Below are 27,990 nucleotides of genomic sequence, written 5' to 3' on the forward strand. Positions count from 1 at the left end.
TAAGTTGTTTAAGTTGCTTCGTTTTATGTGATAATACTTTCTCTTTAATTCTATAAACAGACATAATTTCTTGTTCAGTTACAAAGTTCCGCTGTTCAAGTCCCGTTAATTGCTGTGCCGAGAATACCGACTAACTTGTCAATCGAAATTTTTTCGTTTTCACTAACCTCTCTGTCACATTCTTCATGTCTTTATCCATTTTTTGCAGCAATTCCACTTTTTGTTTGTTGGACATCGAAACATAATTTTGTTTTCTAGATCCTTTGGAAGTTCCAACATCGGAAATTCTATTTGACATAATCGAAAGTTCAAGTTTACTTTTATAAAATTGCTCTTACAGTCTGCAAAAAATAATAAGCGGGATCCAATTCGAAGTTTAAGGAACAACGCAATCATTAACATTAACTGAACTATATAATTAGATAATTTTAGCTTACACCATTTGTTATACATTAAACGCGCAGGCGAAAATGTGTTCTGCACTTGCGCACGCGCATATGTGCAGTAGTCAAGGACTTACGCGCACGCGTAAAACGCCTGTGCGCATGTGCCAACGCGGCGCATGCGCAGAAAGTTTTTAGCTTTGAGGTCCGGATTATGGGTGTCCGAATTAACGACTTTTGACTGTAAATAATGAAAATACAAAATGAATAAATAAATTAATTAAAAATAAGTAATAAATAATTTATCTTCTTAATGCCTTGAATTTTTCTTCTTAATGACTTATTGCTTCGAATCTGCCTAAATGATCATCTTGAGACATTTTGCAGATACATCTGCAGTCATACCCACTTTTTTATTCGCTGTGTACCTTAATCATTTACTTTTGATACAACTTTCTTCCTGTGACATTCTTATGAGTAAAGATATCACTTTCCATTTCATTGGTACAGTGCAATCATTGTTCGTAGCGGTCCTTACAAGTTCTTATACAGTCAAAAGTCATTAATTCGGACACCTATAATCCGGACCTCAAAGCTACAAACTTTCCTTTCTGCGCATGCTTCGCGTTGACGCATGCGCGTAAGACCTTTACGGCTGCGAATATGCATGTGCGCATGCCCAAAATACGTTTACGCATGCTCGTTTAATGTATAACAGACGGTATAAGCTAAGCTAAAATTATCTAATTCAGTTAATGTTGCAGATTGCGTTGTTCCTTAATTTTCGAATTGAATCCGGCTTATTATTTTTTGCAGACTGTTAGAGCAATTTTATAAAAGTAAGCTTGAACTTTTGATTATGTCAAATAGAATTTCCGATATATATTTACTAATATGTAAAGGATCTACAAAGCGAAAGCATGTTTCGAAGTCCATTAAACAAAAAGTGGAATTGTTGCAAAAAATGGATAAAGACATATCATTTGTTTATCTAACCATTTCGAAATCTGTTTATCAATTTCACCCTGCTCTGCGGCGCAATGAATTGGAAGTTGATCTGTCAGCACTATCCTTATCTTCAGGGCAGATGTTTTTATTTTATTTGGCTTATAATTCCTTACTAAATGTAGTATTTCATCTCGATGTACTCCGTCTTTGATATGATTTAAATCAAATTCCTCGTCATTATAATTAGCTTCCGATAGCGAAGAAAGTAAAGTAAACAAATGAATGTTAAGCTTTTTTATGTAGATTTTGATACCCTTTAGATCATAATTGTTCTTTATTTCATAAATTATGGTTTCATATTTTTAATGTTATAATTTCTGCATGCCATCTTACCAGATTTAAACTGATGATCTATAATCGGGAAAAATCGATAATCTGGAATCGCCGAAGTCCCGACGAATCCGGATTAACGACTTTTGACTGTATTTGAAAATAAAGTTCAAAAGCCCTTATAAGTACTTACTTTTTCTCTAAAGCACTTTTTTTTTAATGCTTATTTTTTGCTTTTAGTTCTTTTTTTTTCTTTTAAACAAACCAGATTTTTTCCCTGTATCAAAGCCAAAACTAAATAAACAACTTTTCTTCCTTATATGGAATGTCAGAGGGTGAATCATACTCCCAAAAATAGCTTTTTGCCTCTTTCTCGGCATTAACATAACCTTTGGTTTGCGTGTGTACAGACAGGTGCATATCGTTCTATATGTCAAAGAATTGCGAAAACGGTAGGAAATTCCGATACATTTCCATATTCTTTTGCTCCCACCCAATACTACACATGTTTGAATTTCTATCAAGATTTTAATAATTTACATTCTTGTTCCGCATGGTCAGTTCATATTCACGCTTATTATGATCGGTATGCTTATATTATGAATATATGTATGAATATTTATAATAATATATTTGCAGTAACTGTTGAAGTATAGATAAATTTAAAAAGTGTGTGTGTTTTAACACAGATTAGTTTTCTAAGGAATAATATTCGGAATAGCATAAATAAAGTAATCGAATAGTCAAAATATTTTTTTCCCAATGCATTATAGACTACGGAAGTTGGGGGTTCTCCCCTTTCTCTACAAAATCTCGAATATTGAAACCATTACAGTTCGCAGCAAAGCAAGCACCGGACCTTTTTTTTTTTTGGTCACTTTCCAATCTGGATTGAATAGGACTAAATGTACTGTGATCTACCAACCCAAGCAAAGAATGATTCTATTCCGTAAATTCAACAAAATCTGTTCAAAATTAGAATGAAAAACATCCCAGATTGGTAAATCTCTTTATTAATCAATATGAGTATGGTAGGAATATCATGCGGAGAGCGACATGTCCTGCTGAATGATAAATATGCTACATGGGCACATGACGTTGAAAACCAGACGAAGCAAAGGGGCTTTTCCTTTATTTAGTTATTTATTCTCCAAATACCAGCAGCTGTTGATTCCAATTGCATAATATCATGTGCAGAAGAATTAAGGTGCACGTATTGCACAATAACGTTTGCGATATTTCGCAGAGATAAGAGTTTTACTGTGCTTGCTAAGCAGATTATTTTTCAGTTCCATTGGGCTATTTTTTATATGAAGCACATATCGAAATGTCAAAAGCATTATTTAGCTGAAAAATCTAAAGAAAGGCTACAATCTACCCCCCTTCCACTTTTACCAATTACGCTCGACTATTCGAAATTTTCAGATATTCGGCAATTTCCGATTATGCCTGTTAGTTAAGCTTTTACTGTTAAAGGATGACTGCATGAAGCAATTTCCTATCTTCTGATTTAAAAAAAAGTTCCTTTTTTTACTTGTTTTTACTTAAATTACTTTGCTTGCAATATATGTTGAGAAAAAACTGTTATAGAATGAAAATTTAGAAAATGTTCAGAATTTTGACTTAAATTATTTAAATATTAATATGAGTGGAAAAATAAATTGTATTTATTTTTAGGTGCCAAGTGAATATAATAACTATGGCTTATTATTATTTATATTCTCTATTTTGAACTGAAATTTCATCATTAAATCTTGTAATATAATTTACTTCTGCATAGTTTTTTTTACTTTCATTGTAAACTAGTTCTGTAAATTGAACTGTTATTTAAAATTAAAAAAAAAGAATGTGATTGTTTTCCATCGTTGAGTAATGCTCATTCTCTCTTAACAAATACTGAATTTCTCATATTTTAAATTACAAGTCGAGTTTTTCTTTTAAGGTTATGCAGTTTTGTATAATGTAATTAGACAGGTGCTTATTTTTTTTTCTTAAAATGTGCTTGAAAAGTGCTTATAGGTGCTTATTTTTTTAACTAAAATGTGGCTACGAACCCTGGCAATGTCCGAGATTCAAACTCGTCAGGACTTCGGCGATTCCGGATTCGGGATTTTTCCGGATGTTATATGATCAGTTTAAATCTAGTGAGATGGAAAAATTAAAAAATTAAAAATATGAAGTAATGAAGTATTTATGATCTAAAGGGTATATAAATTTACAAAAAAAAAAAAAAAAAAAAAAAAAAAAAAACTTAATATTTATTTGTTTACTTTATTAAACATTTTTGTGAATGTAAATTGTTTAAGTTGATTCGTTTTTTATCCTTATACATTCTCTCAATTCTGTAGACAGACATAATTTCTTGTTCAGTTATGAAGTTCCACTGTTCACATCCTGTAGTTGCTGTGTTGAAAATTATGACTAAGTTGTCAATTGAAATTTATTAGTTTTCAATAACCATTCATTACCTTCTTCACTATTGATAGTGCTAATTTTCTGGATTTAGAATCATACTACAAATTTCCCCATCTGTTTATTGCTTGATGATTGGATCATTGTTATCGCACTGAAAAATTTGTTATAGCATCTTCATTTATTACCGTTTCTCCACATTTCTTTACAAAATCTATTAACTGGAAATTATCCGATATCCAAAAGCCTTCAAGTTCGTAGCCATCATCTTCATCATGAAATACGGTAGCTGGCCATAAATTATGCCGAGCATTTTTCAAAGTATATGGAGGCACATTTTCCCATGATCTTGCGATGCTCCACACACAGCAGATTTTATGCTAAAATATTTCAAAAATTCCTGAATAGTCTTGCCATTTTTCAAGAAAGTTAATATGGATTTTAGAAATACTTCTTTATATTTGCATCTCAGCATGCACATTATTCCAATATCCATAGGTTGAATGATGGACTTACAGGTTGGAGAAAAGAATAACACGGATGCATTATCTTTCACTAAAATTTTAAGTATGAGCCAAAGAGTTGTTTATAATCAGGACAATTTTTACGTCATCAGGTAAACCAACCAAACTCAAATATTACTGAGCCTTGGGTATGAAATGATTTTCAAACGTATCACTCATTAACTTGTGTCGTCCATGCTCTTTTATCAATATATAATGGAGAAAATCATTACTCCTTTTAAATGCTGAAGGTCATGTATTTTTCCTGATTATGAAAAGTTTACACTTGTGCATTTCTGCAGGCTTAAATTATTAGTCTCGCTTTGGAATCTTTGACACCAGTTGGAGACTTTTCTGTAGAGGTTGCTAAGGTATTTTGTGGTACATATTGCGAATTAAGACCAGTTCCATCAGCATTGTAAATTTATTCTGGAGATAACTTTTTGTTATTAACGAGTTCAATGGATTCATCTGCAAATAGTTCAGCAGCTTCAGTATCAGCATTGCCTTACACCAAGGCAATTTTTAAATTCAGTTAATCAACTTGTCAAATATGTGCACTCAGTTTTTAAGTTTCTTTGTTCATGAAATATTTAGGCTTGAGTCATTAGCATTGGTCTGTCAATTGCATGCCTTTGCTGCGATGCTGTCTGACCTGATCAATCATCACTTTGTCATGATCATCACTAGCATAATGTATAATTTTTCTGTTACTCATTCCAAGTGGGGTGTCGGAATCCACAAAAAATTCCTTTTTTTTTTTTTTTTTTTTTTTTGTCATATACAGTGACTTTCCAATGCCATACTCCTCGCATAATTTTGAGACGGATATGTCTTTATCCATTTTTTGCTTAATGGACATGAAAGTGCTTTCGCTTTGTAGATCCTGTTGCAGCTCCAAAATTAGAAACTGTTTTTGACGTAATCAAAAGTTCAAGCTTTAATTTTCATAAAATTGCTGTAATAATAACAGTTTGTAAAAAAGAATAAGCTGGGTCAACTCGACAATTAAGCCTGAATTGTATTAGTTTAGTTATTTATTATACTTTAGTTATTTCGTGCACATGCTTTAGTCTTATCTGACGGTTCTTAAAAGTCCTTGGGTTTTTGGAATAAATTTTTGGTCCTTAAAAGTCTTTAATTTTGGCCAAAATCGGCAGAAGATCCTTAATTTTAATCATGTGAAGTTTCTGTTTTTATGACTGCCATTTTGAGTGAGCTTTTTGGAGGTATATTTTTGCTAATTCACTGATAAATATGGTTATCTTTTGAATGGGTTCATGGGCTATAACTTGTTCCTATTTCTAATATAAAGGGTGTGATACTGTAGTTTATGAGCAAGGCGTCAAACATGAGCATTTCAAAATTATTTCATTTTTTTTTTTTCTAATGAAGAGCTCTTTAACAACTTTGTGCTTTTGGGGATGTGAATTCTTTTATTAAACGTTAATTCTTTGCCTATTGAGACAAATTTCTAATTGTTAGAAAAGATGCTTAAAGAGAAGGAAATCAATATAAATTAGCCAGAATGTCTGGGCAGGTTTCAAATTAAAAAGATACCTAAATATTTTGTTGAGTGTTATTGCTACAAACATAAATGTTTTCTAGCATTTAATGTGTAATTATCCTAATATCATTTAAGAATTGATGTTATAAATTACACGTATTTTAAACTGTGAAATTTTATTCGATTGTGATTTTAATAGGGTCTTTTTAACAAATATTATTAAAACATAAATAAAATTTAATAGTGGCCATGTAAATCTATAATGACTAAGGTTATCTAACTACCTAATTTAATTATTTATAACTAACTGCTTCCCTTGAAAATTATCTCTGCCTATTAAAGCCATTCATTAATCCTTACCATGGTCACAAGATAAAACTCAAAAATGTACAATTTCATGTAAAACTTATTCTTTGCATCTGGTGAGACTTAAAATAATAAAAAACAACTTATCACCTCTAGTGCTTTAGTGATAGTGACTTATTAGAACCTTAAGCTATATTAATTGGGTTACAACTTCTGGAACTATACCCAAGCTATGACACTAACTGCAACAGACAGAGCCCAACTTTAAAAACTTGCCAACTGTGCCTATATCAGGCCTTTAGCTTTGTTCTAATTAGCAGATCTCTCTCTAGGCAGGCAGAAGCAGTGCCAACATCCAGTCTTTTGTTATGAATCATGCTGATTACGATCTTACTTCTCACTCTAACCTATGCTGCCTGACAACTAAACCTCTAGACCAGGGCTTCTTAAACTTTTTTCATTTGCGACCCCTTTTTATCACTGAGATTTTTTTTGTGACACCAGGACCCCATAATATTTACGAAAATTTTGTGGTACCCCATAAGCATTGTGCATATCCGACATACCCATGAGTGAAACTCCCAATTTTTTCACTTGTACTGTATTATACTATTGCAGTTTTAGGTCATTAACTTTAATTTCTAATTTTAAGATATAGAATAATGTGAACATTTTAAATAAGTAACAGACAAAATGACAGCGTCATGTGCAAAGCAAGTAAAGTGCATGTTTATATTATAAAAAGAATGCGCTGAAACATTTTCGCTTTTTCTTTGTCTGCATTTTCTTATCTTTATCTGTTTTTAGATACATTCTAAAATTATTATAATAAATTAAGGAATTATTAAAATTTCTAAAATTTTTGGTGACACCCTGCTGCAGGTCCTGCGACCCACAATTTAAGAAACTGCTCTAGACTGAGAAAGTATGTGACAAAATGAGACATAAAGAAAGAAAAATGTTAACATAAAGTTAACTCAATTCAGAAGTCAAACAACAAAAATCAGCGTTATATTTTCAAATTTTCACAGGACTAGTTTCGATGGTTTTATCCAACCGTCATCCTCAGCTGCAAAAGCGCAAATAAATGAGATGAGATATAATGATTAGATAAGATAAGAAAGCCTGGATATCTTATCTAATCATTATATCTCATCTCATTCATTTGCGCTTTTGCAGCTGAGGATGATGGTTGGATAAAACCATGGAAACTAGTCCTGTGAAAATTTGAAAATGTAACGCTGATTTTTGTTGTTTGACTTCTGAATTCATATTTGTTCGGCGTGTTATTGTATCTTAATTATACAGCTAACTGTTAGGAAATATAAAATGTTACTTATCTTTTTTCAAATATGTCCAGCTATTATATGTGTAAAATATTGAACGCTACTTGATAAATTTCATAAAGTTTATTTTATTCTCAAACTTATTAATAATTATGTTAATTAATTAACGTTTAATAATAGTGCATCCTACTTACATATCTAGTTTATTTTAAGATGGTATTACAAAAGTGAAGTTCAATCATAGATAATATTTTTAATTGAATTTATTCAGTTCTCATTTGCTCATAGGTTCTTAATTTTGTTCATTAATGGTCCTTAAAAGTATTTAATCTCTGTGTGCAGAAATGTGTACGAACCCTTATATCTCTTTTCTTAGAATTCTTGCCTCATCTAAAATCATGCTTTCTCTCTCTGTACTGGAATTTTTTTTTTTTTTTTTTTTTTTGTCTTAGTTTTAATTATGTTATTCCTTTTATCTTGAACCATGTGTTACTGATAGGCTATATTGTGGTACGATAAAGAAAGAAAGGAGAAGTTGATTCAATCTGGAAGTGGAGTCTTCTATTTTCAGTTGGAAGTAGTTCACTGCATTTTTTTAAAATTACCATGTCAAAAGAAAGCTAAATCCTTAACTTTTAAGAGAAAAGTGAAGGTAAATAATGAAGTAGATTAAAAAGAGTCAAGAGGAAGAGTGATGCTGCCAAAGTATATAGCATAATTTAGCACATTTTCGACTGTCCTGAAGAAAAAGAAATTAAATCGTAAACCAAATAGAAAATGAATGAAGAGAGTTGAATATCCCTAATTGTCGAAAGCATTTTGAAATTAAACCAATATATAATATATCTTCAAGTTGTCCTGCAGTATACATCAAAGCTGCTTGCCAAGAGAATCACAATTAAGAATTTTAAAGGGAGCTCAAGATGAACTGAAGCTAGCAGTAACATAATGAAAAAATTACGTGTTGAAAGTGCCTCACCCATAAAAGGCAAATGGAATAGTTCACTGAGTTATCTAAATTTATTGTAGTTTGTAAACCAAAAATGATTTTTAAAGCAAACAAAGCAGCTATCATTTTTAAGTGCCAGATAAAACATTCCCATTGAAAGGTGAGGGGGTGTACAATAATGGAAAAAATAACAATAATTTTAGTAGAAAAAAGTATGGAAAGTGTCTGAAAAATTTAAATATTAGTGATGGGAAGACCTATAACTAAGATGTGTTAAATCTGTGAGAAGTTCAACCATATAATACCTTTAACAGAAAGCCCTTAATGGCTAAAGAATTGTCAGTTTCAAAAATGAATGCCAGGCGAAACATTTTGCATTGTTAATTCAAAATTTTTGATGTTCATCAATTAGTACTTAATAATCATAATTAGTATATTACTCATTATAATATTATTCAGCTGAAGTACAGTACAAAGTCCGAAATCCGGGCATCCATTATCCGGAATGATCTAAAATCCGGACCTCAAAACCACCAACAACATTTTTTCTTGTAGGCTTCATGCATGCGCATTTGATTCCCCCCTTCCGCACATAATAAAACATTTGGAGAGTCCCGATTCTTAATTTCACTTCGACACTAAGAAAACTACCTTGTTATTGAAGAAACAATCATTTTAGCATAGATTTGTACGATCAGAAGTTTGGCTCAATTGCTGCGTATCTGCTTAGCACCCATTGTTGATCTGAGGCCAACCTGGCAAATCATTATTTATTGTTATACTTTCCTCTCACCATGTATGTTTATTAAAACATGACAACTTGAGTAATGACTCATGTAGCGATGCCTAAACAATTTTTTTATGTTAGTAATTGAATAATAAAGAAGTATGGTAACCTTTTATGTTGACATTACTCTTGGCGATGATTATAGATTTAAGTTAAATGCGCTAAAAATTGTTGACGAGGAAAAATTTACCAAAACTTTCTTTTCATATGCTAAAAATAGATTTTGTTGATGATACTGATAGACCCAAAGATTACATTTAAGGCTATTTGAATTAAGAATAACTGATTTGTTTTTCACATAAACCCATCATATGGCCGCACCGAGTCGCAGAATTTAGAACCCACAGAGACTGCATCAGGCACCAGCTCTCAGTAAGGCTTAAGTATATGGTTGGAATTTATTTATTTAAAACTCTGATAAGACTTAAGCATATGCAAGAAATAGACATAAGTATGATAAATAACTAAACTAATAGAATTCAGGCTTAATTGTCTCAGTGCGCGATAGAAGCAAGATAAAATTTAGCGGAACAACTTGTTAGTCGCCAGGCTCATGATGCATAGCCAAATATGTGAAGGATAACTAAATTTGATGATGATAGCCGCAAATTTTAAAGGTTTTCGGATATCGCGAAACAAAGGTGAAATTTTCCAATTAACAGATTTTGTAAAGAAATGTGGAGAACCAGTAATAAATGAAGATGATATAAAAGAAGTTTTTCATTGTGATGACAATGCTTCTCAATCATCAATCAATTAATGAATGACGAAATTTGTAGTATGGTTCTAGATCCAGAAAATATCGCTACCGATAGTTAAGAAAATGACAAAGAAGTTACAGAAAACGAGAAAATTTCGATTGACAAGTTAGTCAGAATTCTCGAAACAGCAGTTACAGGACTTCAACAATGTAACTAAACAAGAGATTATGTCTGTCTACGGAATTAAAGAGAAAGTATTATCATAAAAAACTTAGATTGAAAGAAATGTTTAATAAGGTAAACAAATAAATATTAAGCTTTCTTTTTGTAAATTTTGATACCCTTAACCACTTGCAATACAAATAAATTTCACGGTTGCGGTGCCGGACGCTACAATATAACAAGCGGTAAAGTGTCTCATTTACGTCACTCCACCATGTCCAGAGCTGTAACTCAAGCAATAAACAATCTTGTTGTTAGGCGACGTGTGCACCACATTATTTTCATTTTTGCAATAAATGCCTATCGACGTGTTGTTCACGTCACTCGCGGGATGAGACAAAAGCATCTACGTGCATGGCACGTCTTTTTAGCGCAAGTGGTTAAAATCATAAATCATGATTTCATATTTTTAATTTTATAATTTCTGCATGCCATCTTATTAGATTTAAACTGATGATCTGATATGTGGAAAAATCCCAAATCCGGAATCGCCGAAGTCCCGAGGAGTCCGGATTTTGGACTTTGTACTGTATATCTAAATACCTGCATAGTTATTTGTTGAAACATGTTGTTCTACTAATGTTGTCGTTAAATATTTGTTATTAATTTTTTTAGTTAGCTTTTATATTAAACTAAAGTTTTGAACATGTTTTTCATTAATTTTTTTGAAAATAAGAATCATCTGAAATGTGTCAGTCTTTGATTAAGGTCACGTCATAGACTACTGAGTGTTCCATTATTATTAAAATCATTTCACCTTCATATATCATCAGTATTAGCTTAAAGTAGTAGCTTACATAGTTATATTTCTTGCTCATTTTCTTAATTTCTTGAAATATTTAACTTTTTATTGTAAAAATATGAATCGCTGTAGAAATAGAATCTCTCTTCTTTTTATATACATATATTATTTGTTATCATATAAATGCCATATTAGGGTTTAAAATTCCAGCATGTGTTTTTTATGGGGCATTCATATAAGAGACCATTTTCTAAGATGATTACCATGGTTTCAAATTATTTCAGAGAGGTGATGTTCAATACCAATGTTTTTTTATGTTCTCAAAAATATTTTTACTATCTGAGGTAGTCATCTTATGAAGTTGGTCACCACTAGGAGGGTTCGCTATATTTTAAATGAAACTTATTAGAGCAAGGAAGTACATGATATTAATTTTTGTCTAATTCTTGATAATATATTTTCAAGATTTTGATATTATTAAAAATAAAATTGCTAGCTTTTTGATTATTTTTAAATGACTAATTATTCATGTTTTATTTTTATTTATTGAGTTATGTTTTCATTCAAGAATGTTGTTACTATTCATAAAAAATACTTGTTTGGACAAATATATGTTTTCTGTGCAGTGGAGAGATCACTGGATGCAAGCAATTTATTATTTGCCTGACACTACAAAAGTATTAAAAGGGGACATAATTACTATAAATGCTTATCATGATGCTCATAGCTTTTGGTTTGGAACACCCAGGTACTTTTTTTTAGATTTGTTGTATTACAAAGTGTAAATTTTGTATTTAATAATATGAAGCAAAAAATGATTTAGTAATTCATGTTAACAGTGGTAATATGCACTACTGAACATATATAAGAGTGCAATTCGATTTTTGTTCCTCCTCATTTGTTTCCATTTTTGCTCAGGGAAATTAGACAGAAATTTATTTTCCAAATCTTTCTTCGCTAAGTGTAATTCATCAAGTCTGTTCATTTTTTATTCTCAGGCTAAGTTTATGTCTGCAATAATTTAAAGAAGCTATGAATTTCAGTTTAGCAGCTTATGTTGCTGTAGTTCAGATATTGAAAAATGTCACAAAAGAAGTTTCATGCTGTTGGAATTAGTAGAATGATCCCAGATCACATATCCCAATGCATTGCCTTATCTCATTTTCTTGTATTTTACATTTACAAATAACATAATTTGTATCTGTGCCATATTTTAATGGTTCTTATAGCATTGAAGCTTTTTCTTTATTATTATATTGAAATTAGGCCAAATAATAGCTAATCATGCAGTGTCTACAATTGTTGCTTTTTTTGTATTTATTGGAAGTTTTTCAAAGATTTATATAAACTCGTCTAGTGCTACAAGTGTTCATGTTCTAAACTTCTGCTTCCCTCTCTCAAAATATCAGACTATTTCTCTGAATTTGTTATTATTAATGTCTAAATTCTTAATCATTGCCGTGCACCTTGCCTCTGTTTATCATGGTATTTTATCCTGAGAGTGGTATCATAAATTGGATTGCCATAAAATGAACCAATTATATAATGCAAACAGAAGGGTGTGTTCCACACATCCAAATATATATATTCTTTGTTTAATTAAACTGTGTTAACAAGTGTTTTTATAACTAAAAGTAGCGTAAAGTATTTATTTTTATGTTAATGAACATAAAATAATAAATGAGAACAAAATTTTTATTAATATTCACATCCATAAACATATTATGATTTATGTAATGCTATATTAAACACTGACACTGATATGACTGCACATTTCCCTAGATGGGCCTGGTTGGGGTGGGGCTCAGTCAGTGATAAAGAGTCAGACTGAAGGTTATTTGGAGTTAAAGGAGAGTATATTCAGTGCCACTTCTAAAACTGATGACAGTTATGGCTGCATTTTAGCTCAAGAATTTAAAATTTTTATCCCCTTTCAGCCTCCCTTACACAATAAAAGCTTTTGTGGGCTGGCCAACTTTGCCATTAATAAGTTGCTTGTGATTGTGAGTTATCCATTATTTGTTATAATATTTATTTATATTCCTTCCATCCATCTTTTATTCAACTATTTCATATTTTCCCCATGTGCTAGTAGATTGAGATGCTACATATATGAAAAAAGTAGTTTCTCTTGCTTACAAAATAGTTGGGTTGTCTTTTCTTCTAGACTGTAATATAGCACTAATTTTTTTGGAGGGGGGGAAACACAAAAATGCACAGGATTTATTATACTACATTATTAATTTTTTATGGTGATGGATTGGAATTTGACTTACAATATTTTGTATGTCTTTATGTAAATCTGTAATCTAGTGATTAAAGGCCACCAGCTTAATTATGTAACTTAAATCTACAGTTCACAGGTTAGGTATGCTGTGTAAATCTTTTAACTTTTATTCAGTTTGATATTAGTTTAAAATATCTTATTTATATGTTTATTATGCACATATATGTGATCTTTGGTATTTGTACTATAGTTCTAAATTTTCAAATAAAATTCTGTTAAAGTATTATAACATTGCTTGAATGAGTTTCTTGATTTTTAGATTAGGAGTTGAAAATATTGATAAAAGTGATGACAATGAGGAAAATACGATTGAAGAGAAACCAGGATGTAGTTGTCTTATGCATGTTACTGATTCTCGTTTAAGGATTGGAATGAAAAACGATGCTGCTAGAAATCACATTTTTGCTGCAGCCCTAGAAAAGGTTTATTTTTCCAACAATATTTTTGATTGAAAATTCCTATTAATACTTTAGAAAAAATTAGAATACAGATTTATATATAAAGCATATAAATTATTATGAATTATATACATATATAAAGCAATCCAAAACAAAGAGATTGTATATGATTTTGTTGTCTATATCATCCCAATTTCATAACATTTATTCTTATCTTAATAAAACAATTAGCGGATAAAGTATCTGTTGCAATTTTTTGTCATATATATTTTTTATTATATAATATATAAAAAAATATTGCTTCTCATTTTTAGAGAATATAGCATTATTTATTGTGTAATTGTAAATATGTAAGGAGGAGCAGAAAATTGTAAATAAAAGCATTGAAGTATGGAATTAAAAAATTATAACTTAAAAAGCATTGCTTAAAAGCAGTCAAAACTACCAAACTATGTAGTAGTTTTATATGACAGTGATAATGAATAATAGCACTATATTCATTTCTGAATATTTTGATTAAAATATTTATTTAACTATCCAAAATGTCCAATGCTATTTTTTAATCACTTTTATTTTGAAGAAACATTTGGAAGAATTATTTCAAGTAAACTGTTATTTCAGAAGTAACAGTGTACAAATGATAAATCACACACTTGATTGTCAGTTAATGACAAATTAAAAGTCACCAGTTTAGAAACCTTATTGAAACAAAATTATTTAAACGAACAAATTTTACAATGAGTTATGAATATTGCTTTGCCTATTATTTTTGTTAAATTAAAGAGACAAACAAGACTGCTTAAATGGATTGCATCTTTAAAATTGTAAACAAGCATTTTTTTTGTAAAAGACCTTTCTAAAATTATAAAGATAAACCTAGTATTTCATAATATATCCCTTCCTTTGTTCATAAGATGGATCAGCGGATCAGTTAGTGTCCTTCCTCCATCAATAAAATTGTATGATAGAAAGATTTAAAAGGCATCTAAAAATTTTGGGGAGAAAAATTACTGCATTGATGTTCATGTATTCACAATATCATTGAGTAGTTACTTTTAAAGGGATAAGACATGTTACCATATTTAGTGCACAATTGTCATCCCATTGCTACCTTATGGTTGCTTCTTTATTTCATATAAAATAATCTCATGATATATCTTAGAATTTAAAGCATTTTTTGCATTTAAAAAAGCAATTTTTTAAAATAATTTCAGTTGAAATAATATAAAAATTGAGTGCTGATTAATTTGAATGGGTGTCCCCTTAATGCTCTTTAAAATACTTAATTAAGTTACTATTTTAGGTGTGTCTTTTCTAAGATATATGTAGTGTATCCAGAAATTCTTATTATTTCTACTATAAAATGCAAAGTAATTAAATAATTTCTTTAAAAGGCAGTGAAATGCGTGGTAAAATTCTTGTTTATTGACGTGATATTTCACTGAATTTTTCCCTTTCAAATGTTGGCCTTGTAAAGAAATAGTTTTTAGAAATATTTCAGTATTTTCTTGGAAAAGAAGTTCCATCTGCTGTAAAAGCATATCTCATTGCAAGTGCAAAAAATACATAAATATTATTTTTGTAGCCTACAGATAAGGCTAAATATACACATATAATGAAAAGATTTAATTGGTAATGTAGTAGTGTTATGCATGAGTGTAGCATTTGTAAAAAATCTATTTTTTCTTGCTGGTTTTCTCCACCATGGAAGAAATTTGACAACCCTGCTGGAATGCACCTTGCATAACCTTGACATTGTTTGCAATATATTAAATTATGTATGGGTAAAAGGAATGTGCCATTTTTGAAATTTCATGTGAGTAATGTAATGTGTTTGAGATTGAAATTCAGCAAGTTTGGAGCAGACTTTTTTTTTTTTAATTCAGCAGATTTGGAGCAGTTTTTTATTAATTTAAGTGTGAATAATATAAAAAATCAAATTAGACCTTTTAAATTTATCAATTCAAACCTAAAAAATATTATTGCATGCAATAAGAAAAATGATCTACTTTATTATAACATTATTTTTACAATGATGTAGATTTAATTCCATTATGTTTCTTTTTTAGTTCAATTGGTTTTCAGTCTTTCTGAAAAATAATGAATGCTATTTATGTTATTGATATGAATTGAAATTTTGTCTATCTTAAATTTACAGATGTGAAAGCAAATCTTATGGGGGAAAGCACATTTATATTATATATTCCAATGAATAGAATTTGAAAATATTTAAATTAATAACATAAGAAGTGCTACATGTGAATAAATTTATACAAGTTCAAAAATTAGTTTCTTTCATTTCTTCCACTTCTATTTCTTCTGATCAATTTTTTCCACTGCAGATGAAACTTGCCAGCCTTCCTTTAAGTCCTTTCTGGCATTCTTTCCAGAATTTCCGATATACAGTTTAAGTCAGTATGTTTCTTGTGCTGCATTTTCCACTTAATCTATTTGCTTTGCTTGGAAATTCTGTTAGAACAAGTATGCCTTATACTGTGTTGCCACACAAAGTAATTTTAATTCTCTTTTCTTTTTTAAAATAGCTGCAGTGATGCAGGGATTTTCCAAACATTTGCACACTAGTTTTCGTACTTGATTATATGAACAATCATTGTTTTAATATCATTGCATATGTATCAAATTTCTTTCCATTTATAATAAAAGATGTGATATGTACCTAAATCCTGCTGACTTAATAAGTATTTTTAAGACGCCAAGAAATTATTTGTTTTTCTAAATGGCACACAATATTAATCTTTTAAACTAGTTTAATAAATTTCCAAAATATTAAAGATGAGATGGTTAAAAGTTCCTATGAAATTATATGTCTTGTATTAGTATTTAGAAATTCTGGGCACAGTTACTGTAAAATTTTCTACAAACTATTAAAGATCTTTCCTTGAGAAATTTGTTTTATACAAATAGCAATTGTAGTTGTATTGTGTAACATCAGTATTCTCTCACTCACAGGCAAGTGTGAAATGAGAGTCATTGGTAGAACACTGAAAAACTAGGTATGCATAGAACAGATAAAGGAAACTATAATAGAACTCATGCATTTTCACAATATATCTTGGTAATATGCAGATTTCATAAGTTACATATGTATTGATAATAGTCTGCAAATTTAATAAACTTGTTAACTTTGCTGTAAACCATATTTAAGGGCCAACTTTCTGTTTTGTTTATTAAAAATTCTGCTGTTTCTATTAGGTCATACCATAAGAAGTGTTTCTGAAAGTAGCTTTGGAAGGAAAAATGATACTAACTTAATCAACTGTATATTTCCATCATCTGAATTAATAACATTCTTCCAATGATGTAATAGATTTTTTATGCTGTTAATCAAGAAATCAGCTGATTTATCAGAAAAAAGGTCTTAAGATGTATTTCAGGTGGCTCATGCTATTTGCATTCTTTTCCATCATTAAAATTTTGCAAGTTTCAAACCATCAGTTACTAGGCAGCTCCAGAAAATGGATGAATGAAGACCACTGCCCAGATGCTGACATGTTCTTTCTAATTAATATCATCATTTTTATTTCCAGCCTGTCTGTCAAGCTTGGTCATAATTCCAAATTCCTAATTGAAAGTTAAGGATGTTGGATTAACCTTATCTGCCAGCTTCTCAACAGTTGCATATGAATTTCCATTAATTGCAGCTTTCAACACATAATCAAAAGAATAGGTTGCCATAGCAGCTGCCATCTTTCTAAAATTGCTTTGTCAAAATTTGCACAATCATTATTGGCAGTTGTGAATATTCGAAACACCTTTATCATACTTTATTTAAGTCCAAACTGTCCTTTTTTTATATCTTTTGAAGCACTATTATCTTTTTTATACTCATAAAATGTTATATGTCTGGTGTGCTTTTTTTATGATAGGCTATTAAAGCAAAAAATCAGTGCTTGCATGTATGTAAACTGTAATTTACCTAAATGAAGTTGTCTTTGTTCAGTGATATTTATGAAACCACGAAAAATCACTTGTATCAATGTGTTAGAACATTTTTAATAAGATCTGTCTAATTAAGACACCATAACACGCCGAATAAATACTAATTCAGAAGTCAAACAAGAAAAATCAGCGTTACATTTTTAAAATTTTCACAGGACTAGTTTCAATAGTTTTACCGAACCACTGTCCTCAGCTTTTCACATTAAATGCGTGTTTTGTCACATTTTTATTTTAATGTAAAAATAGTTTTGTCAATAAATAAGATTATTATTATTATATCTGGTTTTATTTAATGTTAATCTGAGTCTTAAAAACATGGTTTTTGAAAAGAAATTTGGCTAAAAAAATCTTAATTGTTGTACTGCTGATCTTTGGTTCTTTTGACTGATGAGTTTATGGACAATTTAAAAAATGCGACTTTTATGCTTATTAATGAGACTTTAATCACTACCACATGCTGCCATTTCACATTTAAAAAATAGTTAATTTATTAAATATCACATTCTTCTTCCATTTCTAAATCTTCTTTTGTGAGATTAATAATTGTAATCTTGTTTGACTTCTGAATTAAGATCTGTCTAATGAACAACATTACTTACTTGACATTTCAGTGACTTGATAGTCATGCAGTAAAGTCAATGAACACTTGTAAAGAAGCAAAACCAATCATAGATATTAAAGTATGACATTTAAATAAACATTATTTTTTTATGATAAAGGATAAAAGAAATTGACACCTAGTCACCATGTTAACTAAATGTTAACTTTTACATACAAACTCGTAAATTTATGGGGTTTGAGGTGATGCCTTTTTATATAAATTTAGGATTTCAAAGTCTTCAAAATGTCTAGCTGTAATATGTAATATTCATAAAAATACAGGTGAAGCATGTGTGATTGATGATACTTAATTTCATTCTTTCTCCCCAAATTGAACTTTTTTATATCGTTCTGTTTATATCCAAATATATATATATATATATATATATATATATATATATATATATAAAAAGAAGAAAAAAAGAAAAGGAAAAAAAATTATACCTTAGTTATGATGCTGTTTTAGATTTTAGCATTTAAATGTTCATGGAATGAATCACTGCAATTTTTGACATTTTATGCTTCTTTTTAGGTTATTACTATTTCTTCTGTATGCCTTTGTATAGGTGATGGATCACTTCTTCCTCTGATGGCTGCAAAATTAGGAGCTAAAAAAGTAAGTGAGAAATAATTTACTGAGTCTGAACTTAATGGTTATCATGCCAAAAATTTACATTTAGACACTTAATAACTGAAATTAATGGATGAAAGGATAATATACTACTCTCTCATAATACTCATCAAAGTTAAAGAATGATATTAAAAAATATGGCTATTGATTAAAGTTTTCAGCCAATGTCCAACTATGTAATTATTTTTGATAATCATCTTCAGCTGAACCCAGAACTGGATTTCTGCACCTAATTTATGTATTTCTGACAGAGCATGAAATATATAAATTAGGGAACAAATAAAAGTTGCATGCTAGTGATTTGGGTGTATAGTGTTATTAGTTAGTAATGTAGTGTGTAGTTCATTAGTTATAATTCAAAAGCATTATTTAAATTAAGATCAAAAGTGGTGGTTAATCAGTAGACTCGAGGGGGTACAAACATAAAAGGTGGTAACCAAAGATCTGAATATACCTCAAAGTATCATGAAGATGATTCAGTTCTATTTTTCATTTATTAAATTTATCAGTTAGCATTGACAGATACAGAGAAACCTCAGTTTGTGAATTTAGTTCATTTCTGAAGGCTGTTTGTTAACTGAATTATCCATATTCCGAAACAGTTTTTCCTATAGGATTTTATGTAAAATAGATAAATTCATTCCTGGAATGCGGATGATTGCTTATTCCATATTGAAAGATGGCTTCACCATTTGTTACACATAAAAATTTCTGCCAGATCCTGATCACTCCAATTTCAAGTGTAATGTGTATAGGAAGAAAAGAAGGCAAGAGTGTTATTTTAGAATTATAATCAAGAAAATACCACTTATTCATGACATTTTGAAGAACTTTGAAATATTTGCTCCAAACCTGTTGGAGAGTTAAACTTTTCAACAGTATTTCGTGTGCAAGTTTATAATCCAAAATCAATGAAAATAATTAAATCTACAACCGAATTTGAATGCTAGGGACAGATAAAATAGATTAAAACTCAATTTAATTTTACTGTTGTTGAATGAAAGAAAGTGAATAGGCAAGTTGAAAGTGAGGAGGAAGATGTTTTTGTTTAGATGCAAAATTCTTTTTCATAAAAATATCAACTAACTAACTTCAACTTAAGGAGGCATCGTCTTTGTCTCTCATCAGACTTCACTCCACTGGGCTTCTGTTTCTCCAAAAATTTGTCCAGAGTGATTTGTTGTTGCCAGTGTTTTAAAATATTTCTAAAGTGAGCCATGTCTAATTGTCATTGAAAATGCTACTGCTTTATTAGGATGATATCACTATGTGAAAACTTTTCATTTTGCCCTGTTTTGCATAAATTTCACATATTGGAGAAATAGGATCTTCTTCTGAACCCATTTCTTCCAAAATCATTCTTTTGTTGCTGTTTTAAATTCTTGTAGTTCTTTCTTGCTGAGCTCATTGATCTGGTTATTTATCACACAGAAATGAAAACAGTTAAGTGATAATAAGACAAGTATGACACATTCGATTACTGGAGTAAATTTTTTTTTTTTTTTTTTTTTTTTTTTTTTTTTTTTACAAAGTGTATTCCCAGTAATGTAATCAAAATCAGTATATTTTAGTATTTAATTTTCAAGAAAAATTTATTGATTATTTAAAATTTATTTTATATTTATACCAATAATTTAATTGGATTCCATTATGCTTTCAGGTTTTTGCTGTTGAACCAAGCTATTTACATGAAACTATGACTCGGGCTTATATAGAAGCCAATGATGTTAAAGATAAGATTACAATTATTAAGAAAGAGCCTCTTAATCTCACAAAAGAAGATTTAGAAATGGAAGAAGTATGTGATATTTAATAAATTAACTATTTTTAAATTTAATAAATTAATTATTTTTTAAATTAATAAGCATAAAAGTCGTATTTTTAAAATTGTCCACAAACTCATCAGTCAAAAAAACCAAAGATCAGCAGTACAACAATTAAGATTTTTTTAGCCAAGTTTCTTTTCAAAAACCATGTTTTTAAGACTCAGATTAACATTAAATAAAACCAGATATAATAATAATAATCTTATTCATTGACAAAACTATTTTTACATTAAAATAAAAATGTGACAAAACACGCATTTAATGTGAACAGTGACCACACATTTCCTTGGAATGTTTGGATAACTCGGGTTTCTATATCATTGCTTTTAAGTTTTTCAAACAGGATTTCCGGTCTTCATCATTCAGATAATTTCTTAATTTACTTTTGATAAAGAACAGCAAATGCTATTTTTTTAACTGATCATTCTAGAATACTATTCTTAGGTGTTAAAAATTATTACATTTTCCTTCTCCATGTATTTCAAAGCAAAGCTAAACTACTAACTAAAATCAAATTAATTTTTTTCAAATGTGAACTAAAATCAAATTAATTTTTTTCAAATTTTGCTGTATCAGCATTAAGGCTTTAAAATTTGGAACTATATGATTCTTTGCTTTTTAACTCCAGTAACTGCATTTCAAAAGCACAATGCCAATATTAAAGGGAGAAAATTTTAGTTCTATTATTATGTCAGATTTTTTTAAAAAGATAATATTGCTATTCTATTTCTGAATTCCTGAATTTTTTGTAGATAAGTTTCCATCATATTTAAAATTTTTGTTTTGAAATAGTAAATATCAATTACTGCATTATTTTATTGGCATTGTTTCAGCAGGCTTCGAAAATGAACGTTTTGCTTTCAAAATCTTGAGCAAAAGGGCATAATTTGGTTTTTAATGAAATGACTTCTTCCAACATAAAAAAATTTGTGTTTTTTTTCTTTTAGTTTATGATTAAGATGATTTAGATGAGACGTAAACATATGCCGCAGAATAAAATTTTTGGATCCACTGATCACCTGTTAGTTTAGAATAGTCAACATACTTCTCAAGGAAAAATGCTTTAATTTTTAATAATAAGGAAACAAAATGTTAAGAAGTTTTCTTTTTAAAGCCAACATACTTTATTATGCAGCAGCAGATCTGCATGCTTCCTCTCCATTTCATCTAAAAAATTCTCTAAACCAGTGATGATAAAGAGCTTTAGCTACAACTGTGTTGACAATCTTGATCACCAATTCCATAATATGGGAAATTTCTTCTAGAAATGTCTTCATGCTAAGCACTTCTTGATAAATGATGCAATGGTAAACAAGTATTTCGTGGTTAATTTTTTCCTTTAAAATAGGAGCAAAACCTTTTCTCACTGTAATCATACTCTTTGCTCCATATGCTGAAACTGAAACTTTTGTCGAGTGGAATATGCTGTTTCTCCATGAATTAAATTACAGCATTTGCAATATCCTTGCCATGTGTTTGACCTTTGAGTGCCAATAATCTGAAAAGGCCTTGTTTAAGACCCATCAATGAAATAAAATTGAATAAAAAGTGAACTTAGGCTGTGTCATTCATATGCATCGATTCATCTATTGATGATTTATCGATCACTATTGATAAAGTTCTAACCAATTTTAAGGTCTTAGGTTTGCTGTTTGCCTATATTCGAAGAGATTTTGATTGTTCTTTTACTGTTTCGTCAGGTAGTGGTAACTCTTTTACTTTAAGAATTTCTTCCCTGTTCTTAAAATCTCTGAATAGCTCTTCAGATGTAGTTATAATGCAACTTTTAATATATTCATGATCTATGCATGATTTGCCTCTCTCTAGGTAATCTGTTGACTAACAGTAAAGCTTGAAATGTAAACATTGTTGGAAGACTGTACCCAATAGATAAATAGAAAACTTTTTTTTTTTTTTTTAACTCTTTCTCAACTGCTCCTCTGCTCCTCCCCCCCCCAAACTGCTTTCAAGTTTCTCAGTTGCTTTTTGCTTCCATCACCGGTTATATATTTGCTGCCTAATGATGTGTGTTTAGTTGCAAAGCAGGATTCCCCAACCTTTTTGTACCTTAGAGCACATTCTAGAATACTGGTGGAGGGGCAGACACATTTATTTTTTGAAGGTAAATTTATTGGATGACATAGTTAATAATGCATAAATATACAAAAAAAAATTCCAGAAATGTAATTCGAAGATACGAAATTTATTGATTATCTTTTACGGTAAAATAAATAATTACTAAACTAGATAAACAAAAGTGTAAATATAAAATTCTTTATTAAAAATGTAATTCTTAAAGGGAACGGGGTATTGCACATTGCATTTCATTGGAAATTCCTTCATAATCAAGAAAGTGTGGCAATATTCCTGCTTGAAAGCAATTGTCATCTCTCTCTAAGTTGAGATTTATAGTTTGATTTTGTAATATTCATTGTTGAAATCAATGATTTGCAAAAGTATAGAATCAAAAAACAATTTTATCTTGTATGATGCTTTCTTTGAGAACTGAAATTTGTTTCTGTCAATTATATAATGAATTTCTTATCTGGCTGATGGATTTTAGGGCAGTGTCATGGCTAGATAACATCAACTGTTGAAATTGTTTTTCAAACCTTTAATGAAGTAATTAAAAATTTATTACAAATGAGGACAAGCCAGTGCCCGTTTCACTTCTAATTTTTTTCATATTTGGGAAATGTGCTAGTAATTTCATTTGCAGATGGGATATTCACAAAACCAGTTTATCTTTAAATAACTATGTGCAGAATGAGATCATGTTTGTCTATTAGAATCTTGGAAAGACAGTCTTGCAAATGGGCTACTCAAATAAAGTATATTATTTTTTTATGTTTATTATTTTCATGGTGTGTCTGAAGGGCAATATTCTACCACACAAATCTTTCTGTTCAATGATACTATGATACGACATAAGGTATGAAAACGATTTATCTTTCTTATAGAGAGGATTATTACCAAACTATTGGCGCTCCATCAGTCGTTATCGCCAACAGTTTGTGCAAACTTTTGGCGCTCCATCAGTCGTTATTGCCAACAGTTTGTGCAAACTTTTGACTATTGACTTTGCTTGTGCTATAAATATGTTTTAAGTATCTGCACTTCTTATTTTTCCTTTCATGGGTAATATTTTTAGTAGGTTTTATTTTGCAGTAAAGTTACTAAATACCATCCTTACCATTATTGCTAATTTTGAAGTGTCTCGTATATTTCTAGACTTATCAAATTGTTGTGAAAACTAGTCACATATTTCTAATAATACTTTAACAGAGTTTGCATGTCTTTTGAAATGGTGTGTAGTCTTCTTATGAAGATGTTATCTTGTGTTGCTGACATAATCTCACACTTATTACAAAATCTCTCAAATAAGTAATAAATACCAGTTAAAAATGCTTCTTTTAACAATTCACCATCTTGTAAAGTCCTGTTTTGTTTGTGAGCATATGAGAAATTTTGAAAGAAGCAATCATGGTGTTTTGACATCCTACCATAGGCTTAGTGAAAACTCACTGCAAGGCAAACAGGTTTGATTTTCTTCTTAGTTCAGATTCAAGTGTTCATATTCAAAGTGTCTGAAAGTGAACATTATGTGTTTTTGGCACTGCAATGCTACTGCCCCACATCAAACAAATACACATGTGATAAAATAATATGATGCAATATAAGTATTGACAAAATAATATCATTCTTCCCAGTCAGTTTTAAAATTATAAATTCTTTTTGTCTTACTTCACTCATTCAGGGATTAAAATAACAACATGTATAAAAACAATAAAACAGAAGAAACCAACAATAAAGTATAAGATGTGCACTAAAAGTATGAGCATATAACTAGCTGTAAATATAACACGTACATAACATATTGTACTGGTTTCTCATGTCTGGAACAAGTCTGTTTTGTCATATGCACTATATAATTTTTGCACCCTTTTTTAGGAGCCTGTCATCTGTCTACCTTGTAAAAAATGGTGGATTCATTTAAATTCAATACTAAATATTTTACTGTTTGTAATTTAATATAAGCATTACAGCATATAAGAGGATATTCATCCCACTATCTATGTTATTTAGTTAAAAATATTGTATATCATTCCAAAATGTTTATTAATTTTTAATGGATCTTTATAGGTTAATGTTTTAATATCAGAACCTTATTTTGTCAACTCTATTCGTCCTTGGGATTTGACCTGCTTCCTGTGTTCAAGGCTGTCTTTGAAAGATGTTTTACCATCAGATGTGAAAGTTATACCACAGATAGGAAGGCTAAGAGCAGTAGCAGTTGATTTTGAAGATTTGTGGAAAATTAGGGCTCCAGTTAATAGTGTTGAAGGTTTTAATATAACAAAGTTTGATCAAATGATTCAGGTATGTATTTTGAAAATATTTGCTGTATCTGTCAAAATGAAAATTTGAGTTTAAATAATGATTATGCAGTGCTAAATGTTTAAATTTGTAGTTTTAGTTTCAAATGTGTTAAAATTTGGGAAAATTCAGAAAACATTATAATGTATGCTTGAAAAATGAAAAATCTCTGAAAAAGTCTAGAAATTTTAAAGAATATGTATTTATCATTTATTAAAAATAGTAGTTATATACGACAGTATTAAATTAAGAAATGAATTCAGATATATATGTAAGTAAGAATATCAGTTATGCAGTAGATTGCAGCTTTAGAATCATTCAGTCCCAATGGAGCTGCAAATAATAATTAGTGATAATGGTTGTTTAAATTTCATCCTTCTTTCTTTAAAATGTAGTTTCCTTATGGAGAAGATGGAATTTTTTTCTTTTAATTTATGCAACCAGTCTGTTATATATTCAGAGGCTGAATAATAAAAAGCAATCATAATATCATTGAAATAGTAGTTCTAAAAGTTTTAAACAAATCGTTATTAGTTATGAAAATTGGTACAGTGGTATCTTGATAAACATCTGCTTTAAAATAAGTCCCAACTCTTGTTATATGTTCTGTGTGGTATACGATATTTGTTCGAAATACATCTAGTTTGACGAGTCATGACTACATGTTGTATCCTTGTTTACCTCTTTTGAGATAGTGCTATGACTAATTTTGCACAAAAAGACGTTAGTTATTGTACGGCAACCTCTGGTGCCAAATCTGTACTCAACCAAATTCGGCATCAGTATTCCTGCTCATAATTTGCTTTGATTCTCTTGTAAGAATACAAATTTTTGCTATTATGAATATGAGTAAAGATGCTTAATAGGAATTATATTACATAAAAAGAGAAGGCATTGCCAAGGCAAAAGTCAGGACAGCTGACTATCTTGTTCTGTGGCAATACAAATAGAGATTGCAAAGTAAAACCTTTATTGATCTATCACTCTGAAAAACCAAGGGCCTTTTAAGAAACATAACATCCAGAAAACTCACTTGCCTCTGATGTGGAGGTCAAACAGCAAGGCTTAGGCAGAGAATATTTCCATCAGCGATTTAATACTTCATTTGAGCCTAGTGTAAAAAGCTATTTAGAGAAGAAAAACCTGCCTTGGAAGAACATCCTAATAATGGACAATGCTCCAGCTCAACCTCCAAACTTGCAGGGCTGTATATTGCTGGAGTTACTTGGCTAACTTTACTCTTCTCCTATGGGACCAGCTGGCTATCAGTAATTTCGAGAACAAGTAATACACTAAAGCACTATTTCAGAAGTGCTTTACAGTGACTTCTGATGCGGAATTAGCCCTATGAGAGTTTTGGAAAGTTCACTTTACTATCTTATATTACATACATTTTATTAACCTTTTGATGTTCATCAGCAAGTTCAACTCACATACGAGTTCATCAATGTGCACCGCAGTGGGCGCAAATGAATGCAGCTTGCATTACAAATCTACAATTGACAGATACTGCATGTATTTGGGAAGAAAGAATTGCTTGATTTTGCAATCATTGAAGGGTTAAAACATGGTAGGAAATTTCCTACAAAGCATTGAAATCTGCTGGGAGGAATTTGCAGCCAAAAGCAGCAACTGATACTTTGAAAAAGGTTGTGCCTATAATTGAGGATATTATCTCTATGGCTTGGTCCATGGTTTGGGGAGTTGTAATGATTTGGAAGAATTAGTAGATGGACACAAAAAAGAGCTAACCAGTAAAGATCTGCTGGAACTTGAGAAGGAGGAGCAGAAAACTAAAATAGCTATACTCTCTTCAGGCTCAGATGAGGAAGACATTGCAGAAGCCTCTGTTTCATTAGTCAAAGAAATCTTAGTCAAATATATAGATGTCAAAAACTTTGCAGGGGTATACCAACCCACTAAAGCTCAAACAAGCCATTATAGCATGTGCAGAATGACCAAATAATGTCACATTTCCAAAACATTCTGAGAAAGCAGAAGCAAATGTTCTTTGGACAGATTTTTAGTAAATGTCTCACCTGGTCATCCTCAACCAGGTCCAAGTCGAGACCTGACAAAACAAAAGAGATAAATAAATTTAAATTTCCATTGATATACAGTGTATATTTCAAACAGTGCATTTGTATTGTAATATTAAATTTAATAATAACAACAATAGGATTTTTATAAGAACTGATAATTATTTTCTCTTTATTTCTTATTGGAAAAGTTATTTTGGTATACATCATCAGTTGAATGTATGTCCAAGGTGTTTTTAATATGGCAACTGTATTATTCTCACCAATGTCAGTTAGTTGGGAGTGACTGAATCTTATTGATCATTTAATTGGCTCATCACTCAGAGCATGGCCTAATATGCAGTACAGGTATGATGCAAGATATGTTCAGAAGCTCAGATTTCACAAGAGCAGAGTGATGCTTAGAAACTGTTTTCATAGAAGGAACTGATTCATGTTGCTTCTACAATTTAATCAATTTCATGGGCATGATTTCAGGGATATAATCTTTTTTGTTGTTGTTGTTGTTGCCTACTTCTGAGAGATACATTCTTCAATAAGTAACAGTGAATAATTATTACCATCTAAAGAGAGGTATAACTCACAATTGCATCTGAAGGATCATTTGTAGAATTTTGTTTGAGAAATGGTGTAGCTTTTAACAAACTCAATGCATATATCTAGCTTCATCTTTGATATGGTTGATATGCGGCTTTTACATTATTATATCATGCAACAGCCACTATATTGTGACATTAATGTGTTTGATGTGCTAGTGGATGGCATTTTCCAATATGCCATCTTAAAATTCCATATA

At 30.2% G+C, this 27,990-nt stretch overlaps 1 protein-coding gene across 1 annotated transcript in view; it reads left to right on the forward strand.

Annotated features, from left to right (window-relative positions):
* Window positions 1-27,990, forward strand: part of Art7 (arginine methyltransferase 7) — a 98,766-nt gene that overhangs the window by 52,353 nt on the left and 18,423 nt on the right. The window contains exons 8-12 of the mRNA XM_035352940.2: window positions 11,703-11,824; window positions 13,623-13,785; window positions 18,854-18,937; window positions 20,613-20,750; window positions 24,922-25,158. Coding sequence (XP_035208831.1) covers window positions 11,703-11,824; window positions 13,623-13,785; window positions 18,854-18,937; window positions 20,613-20,750; window positions 24,922-25,158 — 744 coding nt within the window. The remainder of the gene's footprint in view (window positions 1-11,702; window positions 11,825-13,622; window positions 13,786-18,853; window positions 18,938-20,612; window positions 20,751-24,921; window positions 25,159-27,990) is intronic.

Source organism: Stegodyphus dumicola, chromosome 8, assembly GCF_044657685.1.
Source record: "Stegodyphus dumicola isolate Sdum_Otavi_A_Nest chromosome 8, ASM4465768v1".
Classification (NCBI taxonomy): Eukaryota; Metazoa; Arthropoda; class Arachnida; order Araneae; family Eresidae; genus Stegodyphus; species Stegodyphus dumicola.